Raw genomic sequence first — 21,614 nt, 5'->3', positions numbered from 1 at the left:
ATAATTTCCTACAGGAATCTTAATGCACTGTAAGTGCAGAGCAGGTTCAAATCGAAAGCATTAAGGCACCACGCGTCCACGCCATTCAATGGCACAAAGCAGGCGGTGGACTGCACGGTGACAACCCTGTTTACTGTGAATTAGCTTCTTCATATAGGCAAATCCTACAGAAATCATCAATAAAGGTTAAAGAAAAAAACTCTTTATTCCAGAGGGAAATTACATAAATATGCCTCATGGGTGCGATTTAAAGAGTAACTCATTCATTCAGATTACTCATTCCACTCTTCCGTATCAGTGTTTTGTTTAAACAAACTGTTTTGAATGCATAAACTCACTTTATGGTGCCTGGTCCTGCAGAACACTGGCATACAAAATATATCAGTGATGTCAATACAAACAAATTCAGAAACTGTACCTAAATTGCCTAGTGACCAAAAACCACTTTTACTTAAGTCAGTGCTGCAAATTCAGTTTAATAACAGAAAAGCACACTATTCTATTGTGTGCCACACATCAATGGAAGTGCTCAGTTGCAACTGCAGAATCTGTGACTGAGCAGAAAGAGCACACTGTATACTGATTTTCACAGAGCTAATTAAAGTCACTGTGCCAGCAGTTAGCCTGGTTCAGACTTGAAAACTAGGCAACCTTAGTGTGAAAATCACTAATGGAAAAGAAGACTGAGCAGTTAAGACACCTTTTAAACAACAGTAAAAACCAAAACAACACAACCCTACAGGCAAGCAAATGCGCCTCTGCAAATGCATTTCATAGCAAGTTGGATAATTCAATCAATCTTGTTACATGGATATCGATCTGTGTGAGTCATTAAAAGAAACAGAATGTTTTTTCCAAGCATCAATAAAAGTAGTGAGATACTTTCAGTAACTTGTGACTACTTCTGAGCATCACACCTTCGTTATGACTTGAGCATCAGAAACCAAGTACTATTTTCCAGTTTCACACTATAGCCACGAAGCTGTTCAATGTTATATAAGATATCACTATAAATAGTACTCACCGTCTGTGCATCAGAAAAACTTGGAGCAAGCTTGGGTTGAAGTATTTTCTCCTGAGTTCCCTCTACCAGTTGATGGCTGCTGTTGCTACCCCACACATACACTTCACAGGTCTCAGAAACAATGGGTGTATCACCTGTTTGAATGCTGTCGGGGCTGGCACATGTTCTTGAATAGTCTGATGCCATTCGACAAACCTATCAAAATGAGAGATTTATTACACAGCAGCATTTTCATTTATTTCCATATGGTCACAATGTTTAATGCAACTTTAATATCCCCCAATATGATCCTCTACCTAAAACACAAATCATCCATCAACATATCATTAGCTTGTCCACGTTACTGTGTTTCTCTACGTCTTGGTTTTTCACCTTTTTTTTGCCTTCCTCTTCTACTCCAGAATAACTCAGCAGAGACTGGACCATACCTATATGCACACACCAACCTGATGTGTGAGGGGGAAGTAAACCAAAATTACCTTAAAGTCAATGTTTGCTGCAAGACATACCTCTTCAAATAGACACAGAGCTGCCTCGTAGAGTGAACACAAGCCATCAGATGTTCTAGTCGGCTCTCTCCATTGGCTTCGATCAGCAGATGATCCCTACAATTTTCAAGTGTTGTTATTATGAGAAAAATACTTCCATACAGCAACAGTGCACCTGTACAAAATACATTAGGGATTTGTTCTTATAGATAAGCAAAATTAAAAGCTCTTTCTATAAGCCTAAGTACCTTTCTCCCCTGAGCTGTCATACCTGCATACACTGCATCATAACAAAAATGTGACAAGTGCTAGTTAAACACTCTTAATCAGTCATCGTTGTGAAAATACCTGGGTTTAATTTCTCCTAATACTGTTTTGTTCTGAAGTGCATGTCACTTGTGTTTAATTTAAAGTGATTAAAATTTAATAATGATTAATTATAATTATTTTTGTGTTTACATATCTTCCATATTTTGGTCTCCTATTTTAGGTCTAGTCCAAAAACAACAACAAAGTTGCCCATCAGGACATACAATTCAGATCCTACCACTGTCATGCCCTTCTCATGGTCGCCACTCTTTACATTTTTTAGTTTCTAACATTCATGTGTATTAGCAAGCATCACAAGCCTGAGAGGACACAAAAGAATGACCACCTCTGGGAAAAAGCCCTTCCCTGTTTCAGTCTGAGTGTATGAGCCATAAGCTCACTGGAGCTTCTGATTGCATATTGTGCAATAATTTCATAGCTTTAAAAAGAATATTCATCTAGGACCAGAAGTAATCACTCAGCATATAAAGCAGTGTGCCATACTCCCAAACAACTTAGCTCCTTTTCTTATCACGTTAATTTCTGAGCAGCAGTAAAAATGTTAAACATCTCAAATCTTACTGATTCTCCAAAGATGTATAAGCAGAGGGCCAGGTTAATTTGAGAGCAGGAATGTCCAATGTAAATAACTCTGAACAGGAAACAAGGCATACTACAAAACTTTGAATTCTAAGCAAATTCAGCAAAGCAAGCCTAAAAAAATGGTTCTGTATTTTCTAATTTTTTTGCTATGAACTTAAATGTAAAGTGCAAGTGGATCAAGTACATCCTCGATTCTTTTCCTGAATTTAGAGCATAATGCCAGAAGTGATAACACAGGGACTGCTTTGCTGTTTCATCTCCTTTACCTACAAGTAAATGGGTGGGCAAGAAGGAAGAGACAGTGGGCAACAGATGAAATTCTGAAAAAAATTTTTAATCAAAAAAACCCCATTCTTTTTAACATAGTGAGTAAACTGTTCAGCAAACTGGCATTAAGTGCTGAGAACCTATTTAAAGTTAAGAATGCAACTACATTTGCTATGTAGAAAAATCAAAGCTGGTATACCTACCAAAGATCGTCGCATCTGCGTCAATATACTCATAAAGCAATCAAAGCTGATCATCCCTTCTGGATTCTGCAGTAACTTGGTTTTCTCCATGGTATTCACTACAGCTGAAGCACCTAAAGCCATTTCTATCCATTCCAGAAGATATCGCAAGGAACCTCGTTGGGCAGCCAAACCAAGAAGCAATTCAGAAGCTAATCTACGACCTAAGGTGTCTGCCCCAGAGTTTGGAATCGTTACTCCTTTCAGAAATGTTGTTACTTGTGATAAACAGTCCAACCCCATTGGTGGAATCTTGCTCTCATTTGCTAAAGATAAAGGCGGTAAAGAGCTCACGACTTCTATCGCGGTATGGATAACGTCATTGCAAAGACTGAGGCCAGGTCCTGACGCGGGCATCATCCAGCTTTGCCTGAGCAGTGCAAACAACAAGCTCAATCCAGTCCGAACCCCCATTTCTATGAGTGCATCTGTACTGGACCTAGGACGTTCGCTGACAGAATGCACATCTGCGGATCCAGAACTGCTTTCTGGTGAATGCTGCTGTTGTTTCACCTTACCCTTGTCATGATATTTATTAGAAAGTGCATAGAAGACACGCTGCAACACAAGGAGACGTTTTCGAAGCGCTCCAGCAAACGGAGAGTCTGAGCACACCATCTTCGCCAGTGCCAGCTGGCTGCTAAGAAGGGCATCCAAGTAGTGGTCCTGTTCATCACTAGACAGAGATTCCCGCTCAAAATCTGGTAACTGAGGTCCTTTGAGGCACAAAACCTGCTGGGGCAATGGCACTACTTCTTTATTGCTGACTAACTTAGCGTACAGGACAGAAACTCCCTCCCTTGTTGCAATAGATTCACTGTCTTCTGTGATCCAGGAGCTGTTCAGATGCTCAAGCCACTTCAGCTTCACCGGTGGGACCATAGCTGCCATGTTGGTTCACTCCTTTGCCATTAGTCCTGAAGAAGAAAAACACTGTCAATAGGTGGGCAGCATTATCTGCAGAACTTATTACAGCAGAACAAACCCTAATAATTCTTTAAGAAAGCCAGTAGCAAAAGGTTAATCACTAAATCAACCAAAGTTCCACCATTTGCCCATCTAAGTTCTGCAACCTTCCAACACATTATGAATCATGACTCAATAAAATATTATTATGAAATTGCCACAAAATTCCTTGGAATCCTGTGGTTAAAATGGGACTCCTCACCACATGGCACAAAGCTTTTTTTGGCTAGCGCTAGTCCCTGGAATACAACTCTTTTCTGACTTTTGCACTGCCTGAACTCAAGCCAACATATTTAGCTAAGCAGAAAGATCCCGTTTTCCCTGGTTATTCCCTTGAGAGACGCAGCAGGGTCTGAGTTGTGCACAGGTGGTCTACAACCTGTTACAAAATCCATGTGTGAAACTTGGAATGCTTTGGTATTAAGACACTTGTAACTTGGCTTAAGTGCAAAGCAGTTTCAAAGCTTACAATTCATTACAGGGGAATGCATTCTTTGTTCACTTTTTTAAATTCAAAATGTAAAATAAATCAGCAGATGGAAAAGTTACCCTTAAATTACAGAATATCAGATGTTATTGGAATTTAACCTGAGTACATCAACTTTCAAACTGAACATGGCAACATGTCCTCTTTGGTCACCTTCAGAAGGGAGAATATAGTGTTGGAAAAGCAGATTATTTTCTCAACATCACCCTTCTTCCAGGATAACACACCATAGACGGACGGCACAGACAGTACGGCAAACGTGCATATGGCCTTGAAGTTCCCCAGTGCTCGGTCACCGCAAACTTTTTCACCATACTACTCAAAATGAAAGCGTAAAACATTTCTTAAAAATTATCAGATGGGCATCTTACATATTCAAAAGCATACAGTACAATTTAGGCAAGTTAAGCTGTAATAAACTACTTCAAAAATTAAGTTGGTGTAAGTTTATAAAGAACTGTAGGTTAGGAACACAAGATTTGGAAGTAAAATGGGGGGAAAAAAATCAAGCTGATTTTCAGTTAAGTTTTGAGAGATCTTCTCTATCTTGAAACCAACAATGTAATACTTTGCTTAATGAATGGGTAAAACAACGACAACACAAAGTGCAGAGCCAACTCTATTGCTGCAGATGAGAACATGACATGTGAAAAACTCTATGTAGATGAGAAGTAGTGAGATTAATAGCTTGAAATTTAATGGTGAAACATGAGAGCTTATACAGTCATGGAATAAAAAGTTCTCCCATAAGCAGAAAATCTACTATTTGGAGATTGAAAAGCAGAAGAATCTAGTGAATCACAGAAGGATCATGAGTCACCATGAAAGAAAATACAATGCTGAGCAGCATTAACAAGCATTTCCAGAATGGTTAGGGAAGCATTTTCACACAATTTTAGAAAATGCCAACCAACTGGATCAGCCAGCTGGATTTCTATCACCTATATCCTGAACTCATTAAACACTGACACTGCCTTATGCAGAGAAAAACATCATTCCTCTGATCTAGCACAATAGAGAATCTAGCCTGAAAATCTCAGAAGTCTGTTCCCAGTTAAATTCTGTAACGAGTTTCTAATGGAAACAGCAAACACTTTTGAAATGGAGTATGATAAATTCTGATAGTCAACAGAGAATTCTAGTCTCATGTTGTCATTCTCCTAGGAAAACAATTATTTCAGGCTAGCATGAAGATCTTCCCTGAAGAGATTTCTATCACAAAAAGAAACCCTAAGCAATCTGTGTCACTGTCAGGCAGAGGTAGGGGACAGAAAAGATGATGAGGGTTGGAAGCAGGTTCCATTTTGGGGCCATGGGCACCCCCTCCCCCCCCCCCCGCTTTGCTTCCCCAGGCGCCCCTCCGTAATAGGTTTGAGGTTTCTGTATTCCAATAAAATGACTTTTTATTCTTGTTTTGCCCCTCATTTTAACCCTCATAAACACAGTATTTTCAGTAAACAGCTTTTGAACTCACCAGCAAAAACAGAAACTACAAGAACTATGTTCATGCGACATAACAGAATAGTCATTAAAATCAGTGTTTCTTAGTTACCATTTATATAACATTCAAGAACTGCAAAAGTAAAAGCATTGATAATGTGACCAAAAAAACGCCCAAATTCATTAAAAAAAATAAAAAAGAGAAAAGAGCTTGACACTTTCCTACATACAAGAACGCAGACTGATCAAAACTAGTTGAGTCCAGGGCTTTCCTATGGCTAAGTCTGAGAAAATTTTTAAAAGTGAATAAATAAAAAGAACACTATGCTCCCAAAGAGACACTTCAGTTAATAATTTTAATGCTGGTAGCAGTTAGAACTCCAGTTTCTTCAAGAGGATTCTTGATGCGAACTGTCATAATAATAATATGGAAGTAGGCCCTTTCAAAGCAAAAGAGTGTTTTTAAACTGCCCTTTTCAGAAGAAGTGTTGTTCAGAGTAACCTACAAATGCTTTACCTCCTACCGTACAGAACAGACCTGACTCCTGTTTTATAATCATTAATCATGGTTTACACAAGTTATGAATGATCAGCTTCTGTTCTTTGACCCTTCAAGTTCTAATGTACTACAATTTCACCAAAAAGTAATATAATATTCTGAAGGAGATGTTTGTGTTCTTTGGTATTCTGAGCCCTATTTGATGTAATTTAAAACTAAATCTCAGGGGGTGGAGGGAATCTCTCTGCCATCTACTGAGAGAATGGGTGTACTACATCTCTAGTGCAATGGAGAACACATAATGCAACCTGGTTCTCTCTCAGAGTTGACTTTTCACATTCAGAAAAAAAAATAATCGGAGAACTACACTACAGCTCTTCTGCCAATATACATACAACACACATCCAAAAATCCATTTCTCTAAACTAGATTAGCACCTGCATCAAAAGCCTTATTCGAGCCTCACTGAACATTGCCCAAGTTCGTTCAGTTGTATTACAGCAAAATCCTTACATGCACCGTCACACAACTGTTAAGCACCATTCAGAGGCAGCAGCATTCTTTGCATTTCATACGAGACACACCTTCCGTTTCCTCGTACTACAAAACACACCAACAGCTTGGCCTCCAAGTGACACCAATGGGTATTACTACAGCTAGGACCTTGCTCACAAAGAGAAGGCACCATTGTTTCATTTATCAGGAAGAAAGGATTCACTAACTACCATCTGACTGTGAAGTAAAAGAATGCAAACTTCCAAACTCTGGTCTTCAGTGACAAAGCTAGTGCCTTCTCAAGAGGCAATACATGGGAATTTAGCGGCATTAAGAAGTTACTCAAATAAAGACTTGTTTGTTTGCTTTATGTTATACTTACACCAGCTATTCTTCACTCAGAAATTTCTAAGTTTGCTCATGTACCTCCAGGGTGCAAATAATGCTCCTCTTACTGAAAACTGTTAGACTTTTTCCCTTCCCCTTGTACGCACCTCTAAAAATAGAGACTGAAGCTTGAATCTGAGCTCTTAGTAGTGACCTACTCTCCTACCGCAACTTTCAAAAGAAATGTGTTGGTCCTTCTCGGAAACAACATTCATTATCTCTGTCTCAAGCTTAAGCGTAGTAACTACATATCATTGTAGTCAACCAGAAACTAAGTGACAATGGCTAGCACAGTTCATAGGGAGGGTTTATTTCCTCCAGCTTGTTGCTGGAGAACCACAAATATAAGGTTTATAACTGCTTTGGAGCATGGGCAAAGGCATTTCTTTCTATGTGCCGGCAAAAAGAAAATACACAGAATCAGAGTCACAGAATGTCAGGGATTGGAAGGGACCTGGCAAGCTCATGCAGTGCAATCCCCCCATGGAGCAGGAACACCCAGATGAGGTTACACAGGAAGGTGTCCAGGCGGGTTGGAATGTCTGCACAGAAGGAGACTCCACAACCCCCCTGGGCAGCCTGGGCCAGGCTCTGCCACCCTCACTGAGAAGAAGTTTCTTCTCAAACTTAAGTGGAACCTCTTGTGTTCCAGTTTGAACCCATTACCCCTTGTCCTATCACTGGTTGTCACCGAGAAGAGCCTGGCTCCATCCTCCTGACACTCACCCTTTAGATATCTGTAAATATTAAGGAGGTCACCCCTCAGTCTCCTCTTGTCCAGCTCCAGAGCCCCAGCTCCCTCAGCCTTTCCTCACACGGGAGATGCTCCACTCCCTTCAGCATCTTGGTGGCTGCGCTGGACTCTCTGCAGCAGTTCCCTGTCCTGCTGGAACTGAGGGGCCACAACTGGACACAATATTCCAGGTGTGGTCTCCCCAGGGCAGAGCAGAGGGGCAGGAGAACCTCTCTGACCTACTGACCACCCCCTTCTAACCCACCCCAGGTACCATTGGCTTCCTGGCCACAAGGGCCCAGTGCTGGCTCATGGTCACCCTGCTGTCCCCAGGACCCGCAGGTCCCTTTCCCCTACGCTGCTCTCTAATAAGTCATTCCCCAACTTACACTGGAACCTGGGGTTGTTCCTACCCAGATGCAATACTCTACACTTGCCTTTGTTATATTTCATTACATTTTTCCCTGCCCACCTCTCCAGCCTGTCCAGGTCTCTGATGGCAGCACAGCTTCCAGTGTCAGCCACTCCTCCCAGCTTGGTGTCACCAGCAAACTTGCTGACAGTCACTCTATTCCCTCGTCCAAATCACTGATGAATATATTGAATAATACTGGCCCCAGCACTGCCCCCTGAGGCACTGCACTAGATCCAGGCCTCAACTGGACTCTGCCCCATTGACCACGACTCTCTGGCTTCTTCCCTTCAGCCAGTTCACAGTCCACCTCACTACCCGATCATCCAGACCGCACTCCCTCAGATCAGCTGTAAGGATGCTGTGGGAGACTGTGTCAAATGCCTTACATTTGACTTTGAAAGGCCACGTGAATATACTCACTGATGCGTTTTGAAATAAAAGTTAACAGAACTTTCTGGGATTTCTCTTCTAAAAAAAAAAAACAAAAAAAAAAAACAAAAACAAAACAAAAAAAAAAAAAAAAAAAAAACAAAAACAAAGCAAAAGAAGCAATCAAAAGATCTTTTTGAAATTGCAACAATTGTTCCTCGTTAAAAACAGCCCTATCACATTTTGTTATGTGTTTGTATTTTCATATTCTAGGACTCCAGCTAGAGAAAGTGCTCCTTTCAGCAATCTGAAAATAACTCACCCTGCTGTCAAATCACTAGCCAACATTTTACATGTAATAAACCTCCAAATCTTCCAAGTGAACAGCTCTCACTAATTCAAAAAAGCTAGGACTTAACCAAGATGCTGCCTTGAACATTACCTATTGCATAATTTCCAGACATGTAGGTTTTAAAATTAGAATTATTAGAGATTTTTTTTATATTCTACTTTATATAAAAATGTATCTGTCCAGCACCAGGTGGAGAAAAATCTATTCACCTTAATAAAACATGAACCACGAAAGCCCAGTTTTCTCTTATTCTGTGTTTTCTACTGCTCCTCAGTAAAAAAAATGAAGTAAACAGTAAGAATTTCCAACACAACTCATTTGTCCTATCTTTTATAACCACAGTTCCTGTTGGGCAAATAGCCATTTGGGGTGAATAAATACCCACATATATTTTTACTGTTGCTGATCAGTAAGTCAACTAAAAAGGGCTTAAAACTCAAGCTGAACAAGGATTACAAGACAGTCTTACCAAATATAACACCTATTTTAAAAGCTTGTTCTAGGGAACAGTTAGGACAAAACTAAAATACCAAACCCTAAAAACCAAGCTCTATATATCCTGGAAGTAGATTTCTTTTTTCAAAATACCAGTGGCAGCAACTTGAGCTGCAGTAGAATAGATCTGAAAGTAACTAAGGCTGCCTTCAGAGCTTGTTTGCTAACTCAGAATTCCAAGTTCTTTGTCATAACACTAGAAACTAATCTGGCAAAGCTCTGCCTAAGAGCTGACTCTAAGAAAAAATAATCAGAAACACAGTTAAGTGGGAACGCTATTCAAGTGTAGCCAATGAAACTTAGTTACACCACGAGTAAACAAGAAACATGAAATAAACTAAAGCAAAAATACAAGCCTGAGACTACCCTCAGCAAAACCAAAGGGAAGGTCATCAACTTCACTCCTTACAAATATTATTTGGACAAAACAATTTGGGTATTTCTTATCCAACTTAATGCCAGCCAAGAAGGTGGTTTTCAATTGGGAGACTAACCGCTGGTTTTTCCTTACATCATATGAAAGGAATTGAGAAGAAAATTACTCTAAAATGAAGCCTGTGAAAATAAGAGGAACATAATCAAGAGGGTTTTTTTCCTGAGATAAGGGGAGAGCAGATTATTTAAATAGCAAAAGAAAATATGCTTAAGAGAGCTCTCAATATTATAAGAAACATGGAACTTACATGCAGCACGAAGAATCTTTTTTATCAGTCCACCATTTAAAGTGCACCCAAAGACGAACATACAGCTTCCAAAGCTACATCTCACTGCACAATGAGTGAGTACCCCCTACGTTTCAGATTCTGTGTTTTCAAGCACCAAAGTACAAACCAGCTGCCTCTTCTGGTCTGTTCATGGTTTGCCCCATTCTATAAACAAACTAACACCAAATATACAAATTAGCTTATGCCATTATCACTCAAATTCTAAGCTCAGGATGAAGTCTTCACATCTTGCAATAATTAGTAAGCATAAAAAGAAGATAATAGGCTGCATTTCAAATGCAAATAAATCAACTTACAAGCAATTATAAGCATTATGAAATTACAATAATTACATGGTTGGCACGTATTTCCACATGGCCAACAATTCAGAGAGAATGAACGTTTACAAAAAATGTAAGTTCCCCTTTTTCCATATTGTTCTGTTCTGTTTCCTTACATGATGATTTTTAAAAACGTTTTGGTTTAGACGGTGTCAAAAAAATAAAAAAACACCAAAATCCCACAAACAAACAAGAACTTACAAGTGTCTGTCAGCAAGACAGAGTAAATGTTAATAATGATTAATACATCTTCCCTTTTGAGTTAAAATATAGAGAAAAAGATGGAAGTAGGCATATTTCACAGAGATAATACAGTTTTTAGTGGCCTAACAAATATTTCGAAAGGATTTAAAATATTCGGTGTTATTAAAGAGTTTGGTTTTCTCAAACAGGAATTAATTCATCCTGAAACCACCCACTACTTCTTACAGATCACAAAAAACATTCATTTCTGACATGTAAGCTTGCCTAAAATAACTAATCAATCACATGTATTAACGTGTGAAAGGCCTGTTGTAAGTAATCATTAAGTACAACAGAATATTGAACAAATAAGCTTTCAATTTAAGTTTTTGTCACTAATGAAACAGGCCAAACAGTAAATGCTTTTACTGAGGAAACCTACGTATCTTCTAAGGAAATAGAAACTATCCCTCTATCTTGAATAAGAATAAAATAAAGGACTGGAGATGCACGTAACTAAATTTACAAGTTTCTTCCATGAAACAGAAATAAATTATGAAATGATAACCTAGAAATAGTGCTCCTTTCTTCTCTCTGTCACCACAGCAATTCAAACACTCAGAAACAGAAAGGGGAACTTATCTTGTAATTAATCCCAGCTTGTTTATTTTATATATACAATACCAAGCCACCAACTGTATGAATGCATGAGCAATACCCTGAGGTAAAACTGACTAGGAGATATAACAAAATAGGTATCCTGCTATAAATGTTTTTTGAGGGGGGAAAACAATAATTTTTAAAGGACTTTAGCATGGGGTTGAAGGTCAGAGCTTATAAGGTTATAAAGATCCTTTTTCTGAGCTTAGCAGGGAAGATTTGCCCTGGACAGAATGTGTACACAACCTCCCAGAAAGAATTTCCGTAGTCTTCCCTTTCCATGGCAGCTTGGAAATTATGGGAGACGCTTGAATTTGTCACCCAAGAGCTGCTTCCACATAGCTGACAAACTCATCCTAATAGAAGTAAACAGGAAGCTCCTTTCTATAGTTCAGATAAATAAAAAAAACTACAGAGAATGTGCTACGTATAGATCTAAGAGGAAGATTTCTGTGATGAATTAAAGAAAGGTGGAGATGGGACAGAAGCTATAGAAAGTGTTTCGAAATAAACCCCCCATTTTTAAGAGATTTTGCAAATATTTCTTTATGACAACCAAAAATACTGGAAACATTGTGTCTTGCACAATGTCCATCTCTTTAATACAATTATCTCATCATGAGTTATATGAGTGAGGAAGGTTTGACTATCAGGTCATCATCACAAACTCCTACAAGTATAAATGTATACAAGACACAAAAACCTCTTACTTGAAGATTTGGAAAACACCAGCATATTCTTCTGCTCAGAAAAAGCATGCCATGCCAGCCAGAGAAATAAGAGGAGAGAATTATTTGTTGTAGGAAACAATATTATGACTCAATAGTAAGTTAGTACAATGCTTCTGGAGAGAAAAAAACAGAGATATTATCACTTGTAATCATAAAAAAGATTTGAGCAACTCTTAGAACAGTAGAAGAAAGAAATTTAACACTGTCAACTGAATAAAATGTAAGATTATTCACTCCCTGCATAAATATTATAAATATTTAAATAAAGCAATTAAAACAAGCCTCGACAGCCTACCCTAAAACCTAGAAGATATGTGGGAAGAGCTAGAAAATTACTTCAGCATTTACAAAGGGTTAAGATCTAATATTCCACAGCAAAACCAGGATTAATTTCTGCAAATTAACAGATTAAAAAGGTAATGAAAAAAACCCATTTAAGTATTATCCAGGAGCTTCTGAATTCTGGAAACAAGATGACAGCACCACTTGATGAACCACAATCTAAGAATCAATATGCATAAGATGAGATACAGTATCTCAAATCAATATGAAGAAAACACATTTTCTTAGGGCAGTGACTCTAGCACACACACCGAAGACACTAACAAGGTCAGAATTTAACGAAGCTATATATTACTGCATGGTTCTTTAACGTGGTCTGACTACAGTAGAAATCAAACACAGACAAACCCCATTATTCTGACAGACCTAAGTGCTCAGACTCCTACAACTGCTACAAAAGCAGCTGAAAGCTTTACTTTCTGCAAAGCTCTTGAAAAACTGCACCTATAAAGCTGCACACATTACATGTCCTAAAAAACAAAAGTTTCCTCAGAGGAAAAATAAACCTCACAAGCACTCACTCTCTCCTCTCTGCAATTAGCGATTTCAGCAACCTTTGTAAGACACTGACCACATTTAATTTTACTTTATGGGAACCTGATTACAAAAGCTTGTAACACAAGCAGCTGGAAGTCCATACAGTCTTTAATACAATCAAATACAGTCCATACAGTCAAATCAAAGGCAGAATACAGCAAAACTAAAGATCATGTAAAGAACTGGTTATGAAACTCACACGCCTGAATTCTATTTAGTGCCTCACAGTAACATTATACCACCTTTCCCCAATGGATAGGTAAAGATATTTTCTGAACGGAGTGCAAGAGAATAAAAACTTTAAGAAATAAACAGATTAGTGTATTTCTGCAGGACAGAGTTCTTCAGTGTGTGTTCACGGACAATGATCTTTCTCAAGTTCACAGCAGTTCTGTTTACTATTTTCAACATGAGTGGTCCCACAGCAAACTGTGCCAGAGGTACTTCAAGCATGATGTCACCTGGGAGGTTTCTGAAAGGGATTAGAAAATTTAATATTTAAACAGATGGCAGCCAGGGCGTACTACAGCTCTTCATACTGGTAAGAGTAGTTAAATCTTCGTTTGCAACAGTGAGAAATAATTTCTGCAGATGGGCAAAAATAATCAACGTTTTTGTGGCTTACACAAAACTCAGGAAAGATTTCGCAATCAGAATAATTAGGTAATTCTACTAGCTCATTAAGAACGTAATTAAATTAATCCACTGCAAGTGAGACTGACTATTCAAAAACTTTTTACTGGGATGTTTTCTTAGATGGGTTCTTAATAAAGCAGAAGTTCTGTATACGTAGCTGATCACAGGTCTGGAACAGTTATCTATTTGAAATATGACTGAAAACCTGATGCAATATGTTTCTATTTGCTGCCTCACTTTGATGATAATACTACAATTCTATTATACAAGTAGAATCTCTTCAAAGTCACATTTCAGTTTGGCAGCATAAGCACTTAGAACCCTTATACATTTTGTTAATTCAAACAAATGTAACTTTCTTAGCAGTAAAACAAAGATTTTGTTCTGTATCTAAATCTACTAAATTATTATCTTAATACTCTGGCCAATTCCTAATACAACTGACACACAAAAAATGTGGTTATTTATTTCTCCTGCGCGGCATCAACTGAAACCAAAGATTCTCTCCTTCCACAGACGCATTGCATCCCTCTAATCATCCACACCATATTTCTTTACCACTTTTTTGGTTCCTTTATTGCTATATTATCATCTATATTGATATAATCACATACCTGCAGTATCAGTATATTATCTGTATGTTCATCTGTATGACTCCAGAACTGCATGCGGAACTCAAGATCCAGCTGTACCTTGGATCTGTGCACAGAAGGGCTGTTTTCTGGTTTTGCTGAGTTCCAGTCCTAACAGTTCCTAACATGCCATAAAATGACGCGTCACCTGAACTTTTTACCAGTGCAGTCTCTCAGACTTCTTACAAGGCAGACACTACTGTCAGAATGCAGCAATTTTTGCAATCGTTATTCAAGTTTTACTATCTGAAAGTAAAACTACAAGAAAAGCAAACTGTTTGATTTGCTTTCTTTTTTTTCATAAATAAAGGGTGGTCTATATACAATTTAGCAGCATATATCAGGGCTCCAAACATTTACAACCTTTTTCTGCAAAGGTTAATTTAGAAACCAGAAATACATAAAATTAATTCCAACCCTGCCTTGTCATAGCCCAACAATGTAAAATCTGCAAGCAACACAAAACCTGCAAGATGTTCCATATTGCTCATGGCCAGGGCAAACTATGACAGTAGAAACCAATAGTAACATGATATACTGTTGCCTAATAGAGTTATTTATTCAGAATTTTACTCATGTATAAAAAGCACTGTAGATCACTGTGCAAGGTAACGTTCCTCAAAGGTTCTTTTTTGGCCAATACATTTAGTCTATGTGCAGTGTCATGACAGATGTGAGATGAATGGGGATCTATACAAAATGGCCACGGAAAAGAAAAAGAGTAAATGATAAATCAGAAAGTACTGACACAGCAGAGATATTACTACAAATCAACAGAGACCTGAAACTAAAGAGACATTAGAGCAAAATAAAAAAAGGAAAAGGAGAGAGGTGCTAGGTAATAGGAGATGGGCAGTAAAACAAGGCAGAAAAAATAAGCCATGGTCCCCTACAAATCTGGAACAGGAGGATGACGAGCAAAAGGAACGACACCAGAAAGAACAGGCAAGAAGAGCAGCTACAGCAGATTGTTCTTCACTCATAAGAAAAACATTACAACAAAGTACACACTAACATTAATTGATCTGTCTGAACATCTGTCTGTACTGGTCAGAATGTTCACCAGCTTTCCTCCTTGCATTAGCCTTCTGCTCAGCATATGGAAACCAAATTACTGATAGCCTAATTCAGATTAATTCTACAGCCAACTATCAACTTTGCTTTCCAGTATACTGAAACAAAAGCTGAGAATGTAGAAGACAAGTCCACATACATAATCATCAAAAGCAGTTAGTAAAAAGAGGAGCTCAGAAGCAGAAATTCCCATTCCAACAACTGGAGAGAAGAAAGGTGCCTGATCTTGCACTGGGAAAGGCCTGAAAACCCTGGGGAGGTTTTATCACTACCACTCTCCCCAAAGGTACGATCACTTGTACTGCTACTAACTTGTACTACTACTAACCATGTAGTCTTGGTGCTTCCAACCACAACCACAGGAACAGACATTATTTTTACTAAAAACTAGAAAAATTACTAATAGATTTTTTTACCAGTAATCACTATTTTAAATCAAGAAAGTCAGCAATGGATAGGAAACTGTAAAATCTGCACAGGTGTAGATATTCAAAATTCAACCAGGTCAGTGATCTCATTTAACTTCCAAGTCAGGTCTGCTGGCAGCAGAGAGGGGGACTGCAGCCCTTCTGGATACAGGAAAGAGGCAGGTAAGCAAGATGGAGAGATGCTTTTTATCAGGGCCTGTAGTGACAACGGGTTTAAACTGAAAAAGGGTAGGTTTACACTGGACATAGCGAAAAAATCCTTTATAATGAGGGTGGTGAGGCACTGGAACAGGTTGCCAGGGAAGCTGTGGATGCTCCATCAATGGAAGAATTCAAGGCCAGGTTGGACAGGGCTTTGAGCAGCATGTTCTAGTGAGAGGTGTCCCTGTCCATGGCAGGGGGACTGGAACCAGATGATTTTCAAAGTCCCTTCCAACCCAAACCAGCCTGTGACTCCATGACTGTATGACCTCCAGGGGTGACTTATAACCTAATTATTTGATGGTGCTCTTAGCAAGATTTTGAATCACTTCTTCCTCTGGCATACAGTGAATAAGGTGTAGGTAATTCTACTTTAAAATACAACTGAGCCCATTTTTACTTCAATAGGCAGCTTCTTGTTTCAGAGTGTAAAAAAGAAAAAAGTCTCAAGAGCTAGACTGCAACTTAAATGCAGAAGTATACACTTTGTGTTAACATTTCAACTTCTTGACTCGAAGTACTCCCAGTATAACTAACTAAAAAAGAAACTTCTGTTGTATAAATTCATGCATTTGTAAGGAAATGTTTGAGGATGAAATTTCTGTATTATGCAGTGGTGACAATAAAAACCCCCCTTTATTAGTAGTAAGGAGGACTCAAACAGTAGGCTCTTCTTTAACAGTAAATTAATTCCAGCTTCCAGCAGAGAACATGATTGCTTGAGCCATCTGAACACCTTCCCAACAAGCCTGATGACATCAGGTCAATCACGACAGGCAGTCAAGTCCAGAGAATATACCTGGCCAGGGCCCAGGCCACCATTACACTTGCTGCTCACTGGCAAATTCCATAGCCACTGGGTTCTGGGTTGTTGTTTTTTTAATCTTCAGAAATTCCAAGGGTTACAGTGATGCCCAGTGAGCAGCTGCACCACACGGCCAGTTACTTTAGCAGCCCCAGGTAAGTGGAGCTTCATTTCCTGAGGGCTACTTTACAAAGAGAAAACTCGTGCTAGATTTGAATGTTCCACATGACTGTCAGCCACTACAGCGAGACAGAAAAAAGGAAAGCTGGCCACAATTTCAGAGTATGAGTACTTCTGAGAACCACTCATGAGAAAGCAACATAACCAACACTGTACTCACCTCTCACTGCGATGACTTCAACACCAGGAAGTCAAATCAGCCATAGACAAATGCACCCTACATTTAACTAAAACATACCAGCACGAGATAAAAACCTTTCCAGTTATACAAACAGAGGAAGATTTGAGTATCTGTACAGTATCTAAATGAGGACTGATGTATTGAAAGGATAATGACTTTGTAACAACCCATGACCAAAACTCAAATGCTTGCTCCACTAATATTTTTTGTCTCCAGTACTTATGTCTAAAATGAAGATAAAAATACTTCTCTACTCCATAATTATAAGAATAATTATATTAAAAATGGAAAGAAAGATTGGAATAGTAAAAGTGAATCTTAAACAGAAGTATCTAAATGTATATACTTTTAATTTTACTACCAAAATACAAAGACTAATTCCACATCTAGTTGTCTCCATCTGTAAAATGGTGCCACTTCAGTCACCACTGATACTTTAAAACAAGCAGAACACCCCTGCACTGTTTTCTCCAAAAATGAAGATTATGGTTATTTGTAACTGGCAAACTAAAGACAGAAAACAACTGAGATTTTTAGTCAGGCCACTTAAATCCTTTTCTAGTCAATTAGTATCCATTTAATTCAGTTCTGAAATAACAGAAAAAAAAAAGGCTTTCACTGGTAAACTACCTTTCAGTTCAAGGGTTAAATTAATTTTAAAATGCTGTGTTACATTCTTACTATGCCAAGCAGTCCTTCAGCAAAAGTCAGTCCAAGACTTTATATCCCTATTACTCTTAATTAACAACTAGATATCAATACCTCCTTTACACACCTTGCAGAAAAAAATGTCAACACGCCCACTCCCCCTTCAACTTACACACAGCCACAAGAAAATGGTTATCCTTAATGTTAAGACAATGAACAAAATAAACACAATGCGTTTAGATAAGAGCAAAGAGTAAAGCCTCAAACATACACAGTTTTGTTCATGCTTGGAGAGGAAGAGCCCTAAAATGTTTCATTCTGAGAGACGACTACCGTGTACAAAGCCACCTCACAAATTCCCTGTAAGTGCAAGGATCCAGGAGACTGGCAATGCCCTTCTTCAGTCCTGTAGCATGTTAACATTGCACAGCTTTTAATCTTTCATACCAAATGGACAGATTCCTCTTAGCATACTGGGAAGCAGCAGCAGGCTGACCACATACACAATCTATCTTTTCAGATTTAATGTCTATTAGATTTTTCCCCATAATTATGTGAGACTCAACCCTGAGATCCAAGCCCTCCACAGTCCCACAAGCCCGTGCAATGGAGATAATGTGGTTTATATGGGGCGTCTAACAAGGACCGTTAAAATCAGTATGCATAAATTTATAGTTTTGCATTTTTGTTATGAAGTAACAACATAGAATACCTTGCTAAACTACAACTCCAATCAACCTCATGACACAGTGAGAATACACAGGCACATATATGTATGCAATATGTACGCAATATGTATGCACGCATATAGAGCACGTGGTCCCTGCTACAGCAAATTAAACAGTCCATGAAGCAACAATCAGCTTAGATATGTGACATGAAGAACAGGTCTAAAGCAGCAGATGAAGATGTTTCACCATGTGCACATGAACCTCTCCTATGTACACTGTGAATGGGAGAGAGCGTAACAATAGGGTTCTGCCCCTAAAAAAAGTCAAAAGCAGCTTGGATACAATAATTTATAAAAGAAATTAACTGTATGCAATTTAAAAAAAAAAATACACCTGCTAAGGCATTGCTTTACAATACAAAGTAAATAATCTATATGCAAAAGTATAGGTATAATTTTTCAGTACTGCAAATAAGAGCCAGCAAATAAGCCATGGGGAGCCGATGCGATTCAAATGACAGATGTGGAGATACACGGAACACCTCTAGTCATACACATAGTTAACAAAGGCCAACGTGACAGATTTCAGGCAGCATTTTGTGACAGCAGCCAGATCCACCCAGGATGCACACAGCCAGAGGTGCATTTAACATTGGGGAAAGAACGTACAGCCACGCTACAACCGCGCTCATGAAGCTCAAGGGGAAAGCGCAGGCTCCGCGGATCCCAACGCAGATTTTGTACAGTTGATACCGCTCTGAAGAGGCACAAAAGCCCCCTGCTCCTCCTCCTCTCCCTACAAAGGAAGAGCCGCCGGCCGCCCGCCGTCCTCCCACCCTCAGCAACAGGGCGCTGGCAGCTGCGGGCCTCCCTGCCTGCCCGTGTCCCCGTCCCCGTCGCACCGACCCCCCGGCCCGGCCGCTGCAGCCGGAGCTGCGGCCTCGCCCCCCGCGCTCCCCCAAGCCCCCTCGGCGGCACAGGGGGTGCAGCCTCCGCCCCACACGGCGGGGGGGCCGTGCCGGGGTGCAGCGGGGCCGCAGCTGCCCCCCCGCGGCCGCGCCCCGCACGACGGCGGTTGGTTTCGGTGGGGAGCGGCGCTGAGAACCCCCCTCCCCCGCCGGGCTCGCTCAGGCCCTCCCGCCCCTGTGCGCACCGGGGGCCGAGCTCGCCAGCCCCCCGGCGCCGAGCGCTCACCGGGCAGCGGGGGGAGGCGGCGGAGCTTAGCCCGGTGCTCCACGAGGCCGTGGCGAGCGGCGAGTCCCCGCCGGCAGCCGCGTCCTTTGCTGCGGCGGCTTGTCAAAGGGAAAACATGACGCGGGCGGCCGGGGGAGGGCGGCGCCGAGATCTCGCGGGGCTACCGCGCGCGTCTCGCGAGGCCGCCCGGAGCCCGCCCGCCCCCGCGCCCGGGGCCTCGAGCCGCCGCCGGCAGCGCGGCGGGAAAGCGGGGCGCGTGGCCGGGGCGAGCTGCGCGGCCCGAGCGAACGGCGCCGGGTTCGGGCCGCGGCCCAGCTCCGCGGGCAGGAGGATCGCGGCCGCGGGGCTCCGGTCAGCGCCGAGACAAGCTGGAGAGCAACGCCCGCGCAGCGGGACTGTCGGCAGGGACGGGGAACACGCAGCGTCAGCGCAGCCACAGTGACAGGCCCGGAGTGCATGCGGTGCAGCAGCAAGACAGCGGGGTGCACCTGCACAGCCCCTGGCCGAGGCTGCAGGAGGCCGGTGTGGGGAAGAGGCTCTGCCGGGGCCATCAGGGACGCTGTAACAGGAGCCACTGGTGTGCAGAAGAAAGAGGGGCCCGAACCCCTCGCTCAGGGAAGGGCTGGAGCAGGGGATCCGTGTGCAGCAGGGCGGGCTGTTCCTCGGGCAAAACGGGAGCGGGCTGCTTGCACTAGGAATGAAAATAGCACCAAAACACGTGTGTGTGTGTGTTTCCTTAAAGACTGAGGAATAGCAGACAGCTGGTTTTGCATAAAAGCAAACTAAAAAACAGGTTAAAGAAATTAAATACCTATTTAGATGAGGATGCCTGTTGAATAGATGTATTGGAAAGTCCGTGAAAGGAAGAGAAATGGATGCTCTATGCACAAAGTGCGCAGAAAAGGAAAAACAGGTCACGTTGCTGGACGAGCAGAAGTAGATTGAAAAATAAAGCTTTGGCTTAAACAAAATGAACATGGCAACAATAAAAAGTAGGAAAAGTGTCACTGGGGATTGACATTCCGGGTCTAAAATAGGTGAAGTTTACCATCAAGCCTGAATTACAGGCCAAGATGGTGTCAGCAACAATGACGTCAGTGAGGCCACACTGGAAAGAAAACAATGCAAAATTTCAGATATACCCACATGGATTGGTTATTGTCCACACAATGGTAGGGATGTCATGATTTAATTGGTATACATTGTTAAAGACCTTTATGAAATAAATGGGAAAACTGACATGAGAAGCAAGAGAAAAACTTCCTTGAAAGGTGCAATTGTGTGCGTTTGGATACATCGGCCTAAGGCAGGAAGAGAACAGAATCTTATCAAGACTGGCGACCAAAAAAGCCGTGAACAGGGAACAGTTTTTACTGCCTCTTCCGACAGAAGAGCTAGAAGCTGACAAGTGGAACTAGCAGATGTCAAATTCAGAACAAGCAAAAGAGAGATTATTTCTTAATACGTCACTAAGTAGCAAAAGTTCACCTGGGATCAGAAAGGGACTGCAGAAAAACAAGAAGGATTTCCAAAGACATTTCGTCTGGTTGAATAACGCCTTGGTCCGCAGGAGGCCCCAGAGTATTGGGGGGCTCACTACCATGTGCTCACTCCTGCCTTTTCTTCCCTAGCATCTGCTGATTGCTGTTCTCAGACGGACCCGGGCTCCCGTCCATGTCCTTGTCCTACAGCCCATCTTTACTGCACCTCTCCCCTGTACAAGCCCCCTCAGCCCAAAGCACGTATCCATAATAATCTATTCTGAGGTATAAAGTGGGTAGGGGATTTACCAGGGGTAGATCTCAGCTCCCCGCAGTGGGCGTTGCACTTCACGACAAAGGTTCCAACCAAAAGTAGATCAAATGACACTGGCAGCTTTGGGGGCAGATCCCAGCT

The 21,614-nt window shown here is 40.9% G+C and overlaps 1 protein-coding gene across 12 annotated transcripts in view; it reads right to left on the bottom strand.

Moving 5' to 3' along the window:
• HERC1 (HECT and RLD domain containing E3 ubiquitin protein ligase family member 1) overlaps positions 1-21,614 on the bottom strand; it is a 110,664-nt gene that overhangs the window by 72,692 nt on the left and 16,358 nt on the right. For 11 of the 12 annotated variants that reach the window (XM_065077000.1, XM_065077003.1, XM_065077010.1 and 8 more), the window contains exons 1-4: positions 19,719-19,876; positions 2,895-3,850; positions 1,534-1,629; positions 1,025-1,219 (exon numbers count right to left, since the gene is read on the bottom strand). In XM_065077000.1, coding sequence (XP_064933072.1) covers positions 1,025-1,219; positions 1,534-1,629; positions 2,895-3,824 — 1,221 coding nt within the window. In that variant the 5' untranslated portion in view covers positions 3,825-3,850; positions 19,719-19,876. Of the gene's footprint in view, positions 1-1,024; positions 1,220-1,533; positions 1,630-2,894; positions 3,851-19,718; positions 19,877-21,614 lie in introns of those variants that run through there. The other variant, XM_065077001.1, reaches the window with a different exon arrangement.

This window comes from Columba livia, chromosome 11 (genome assembly GCF_036013475.1).
Source record: "Columba livia isolate bColLiv1 breed racing homer chromosome 11, bColLiv1.pat.W.v2, whole genome shotgun sequence".
In the NCBI taxonomy this organism is placed as follows: Eukaryota; Metazoa; Chordata; class Aves; order Columbiformes; family Columbidae; genus Columba; species Columba livia.
The sequence above is the reverse complement of the archived record's forward strand: the minus strand, read 5'-3'. Positions and strand labels throughout refer to the sequence as shown.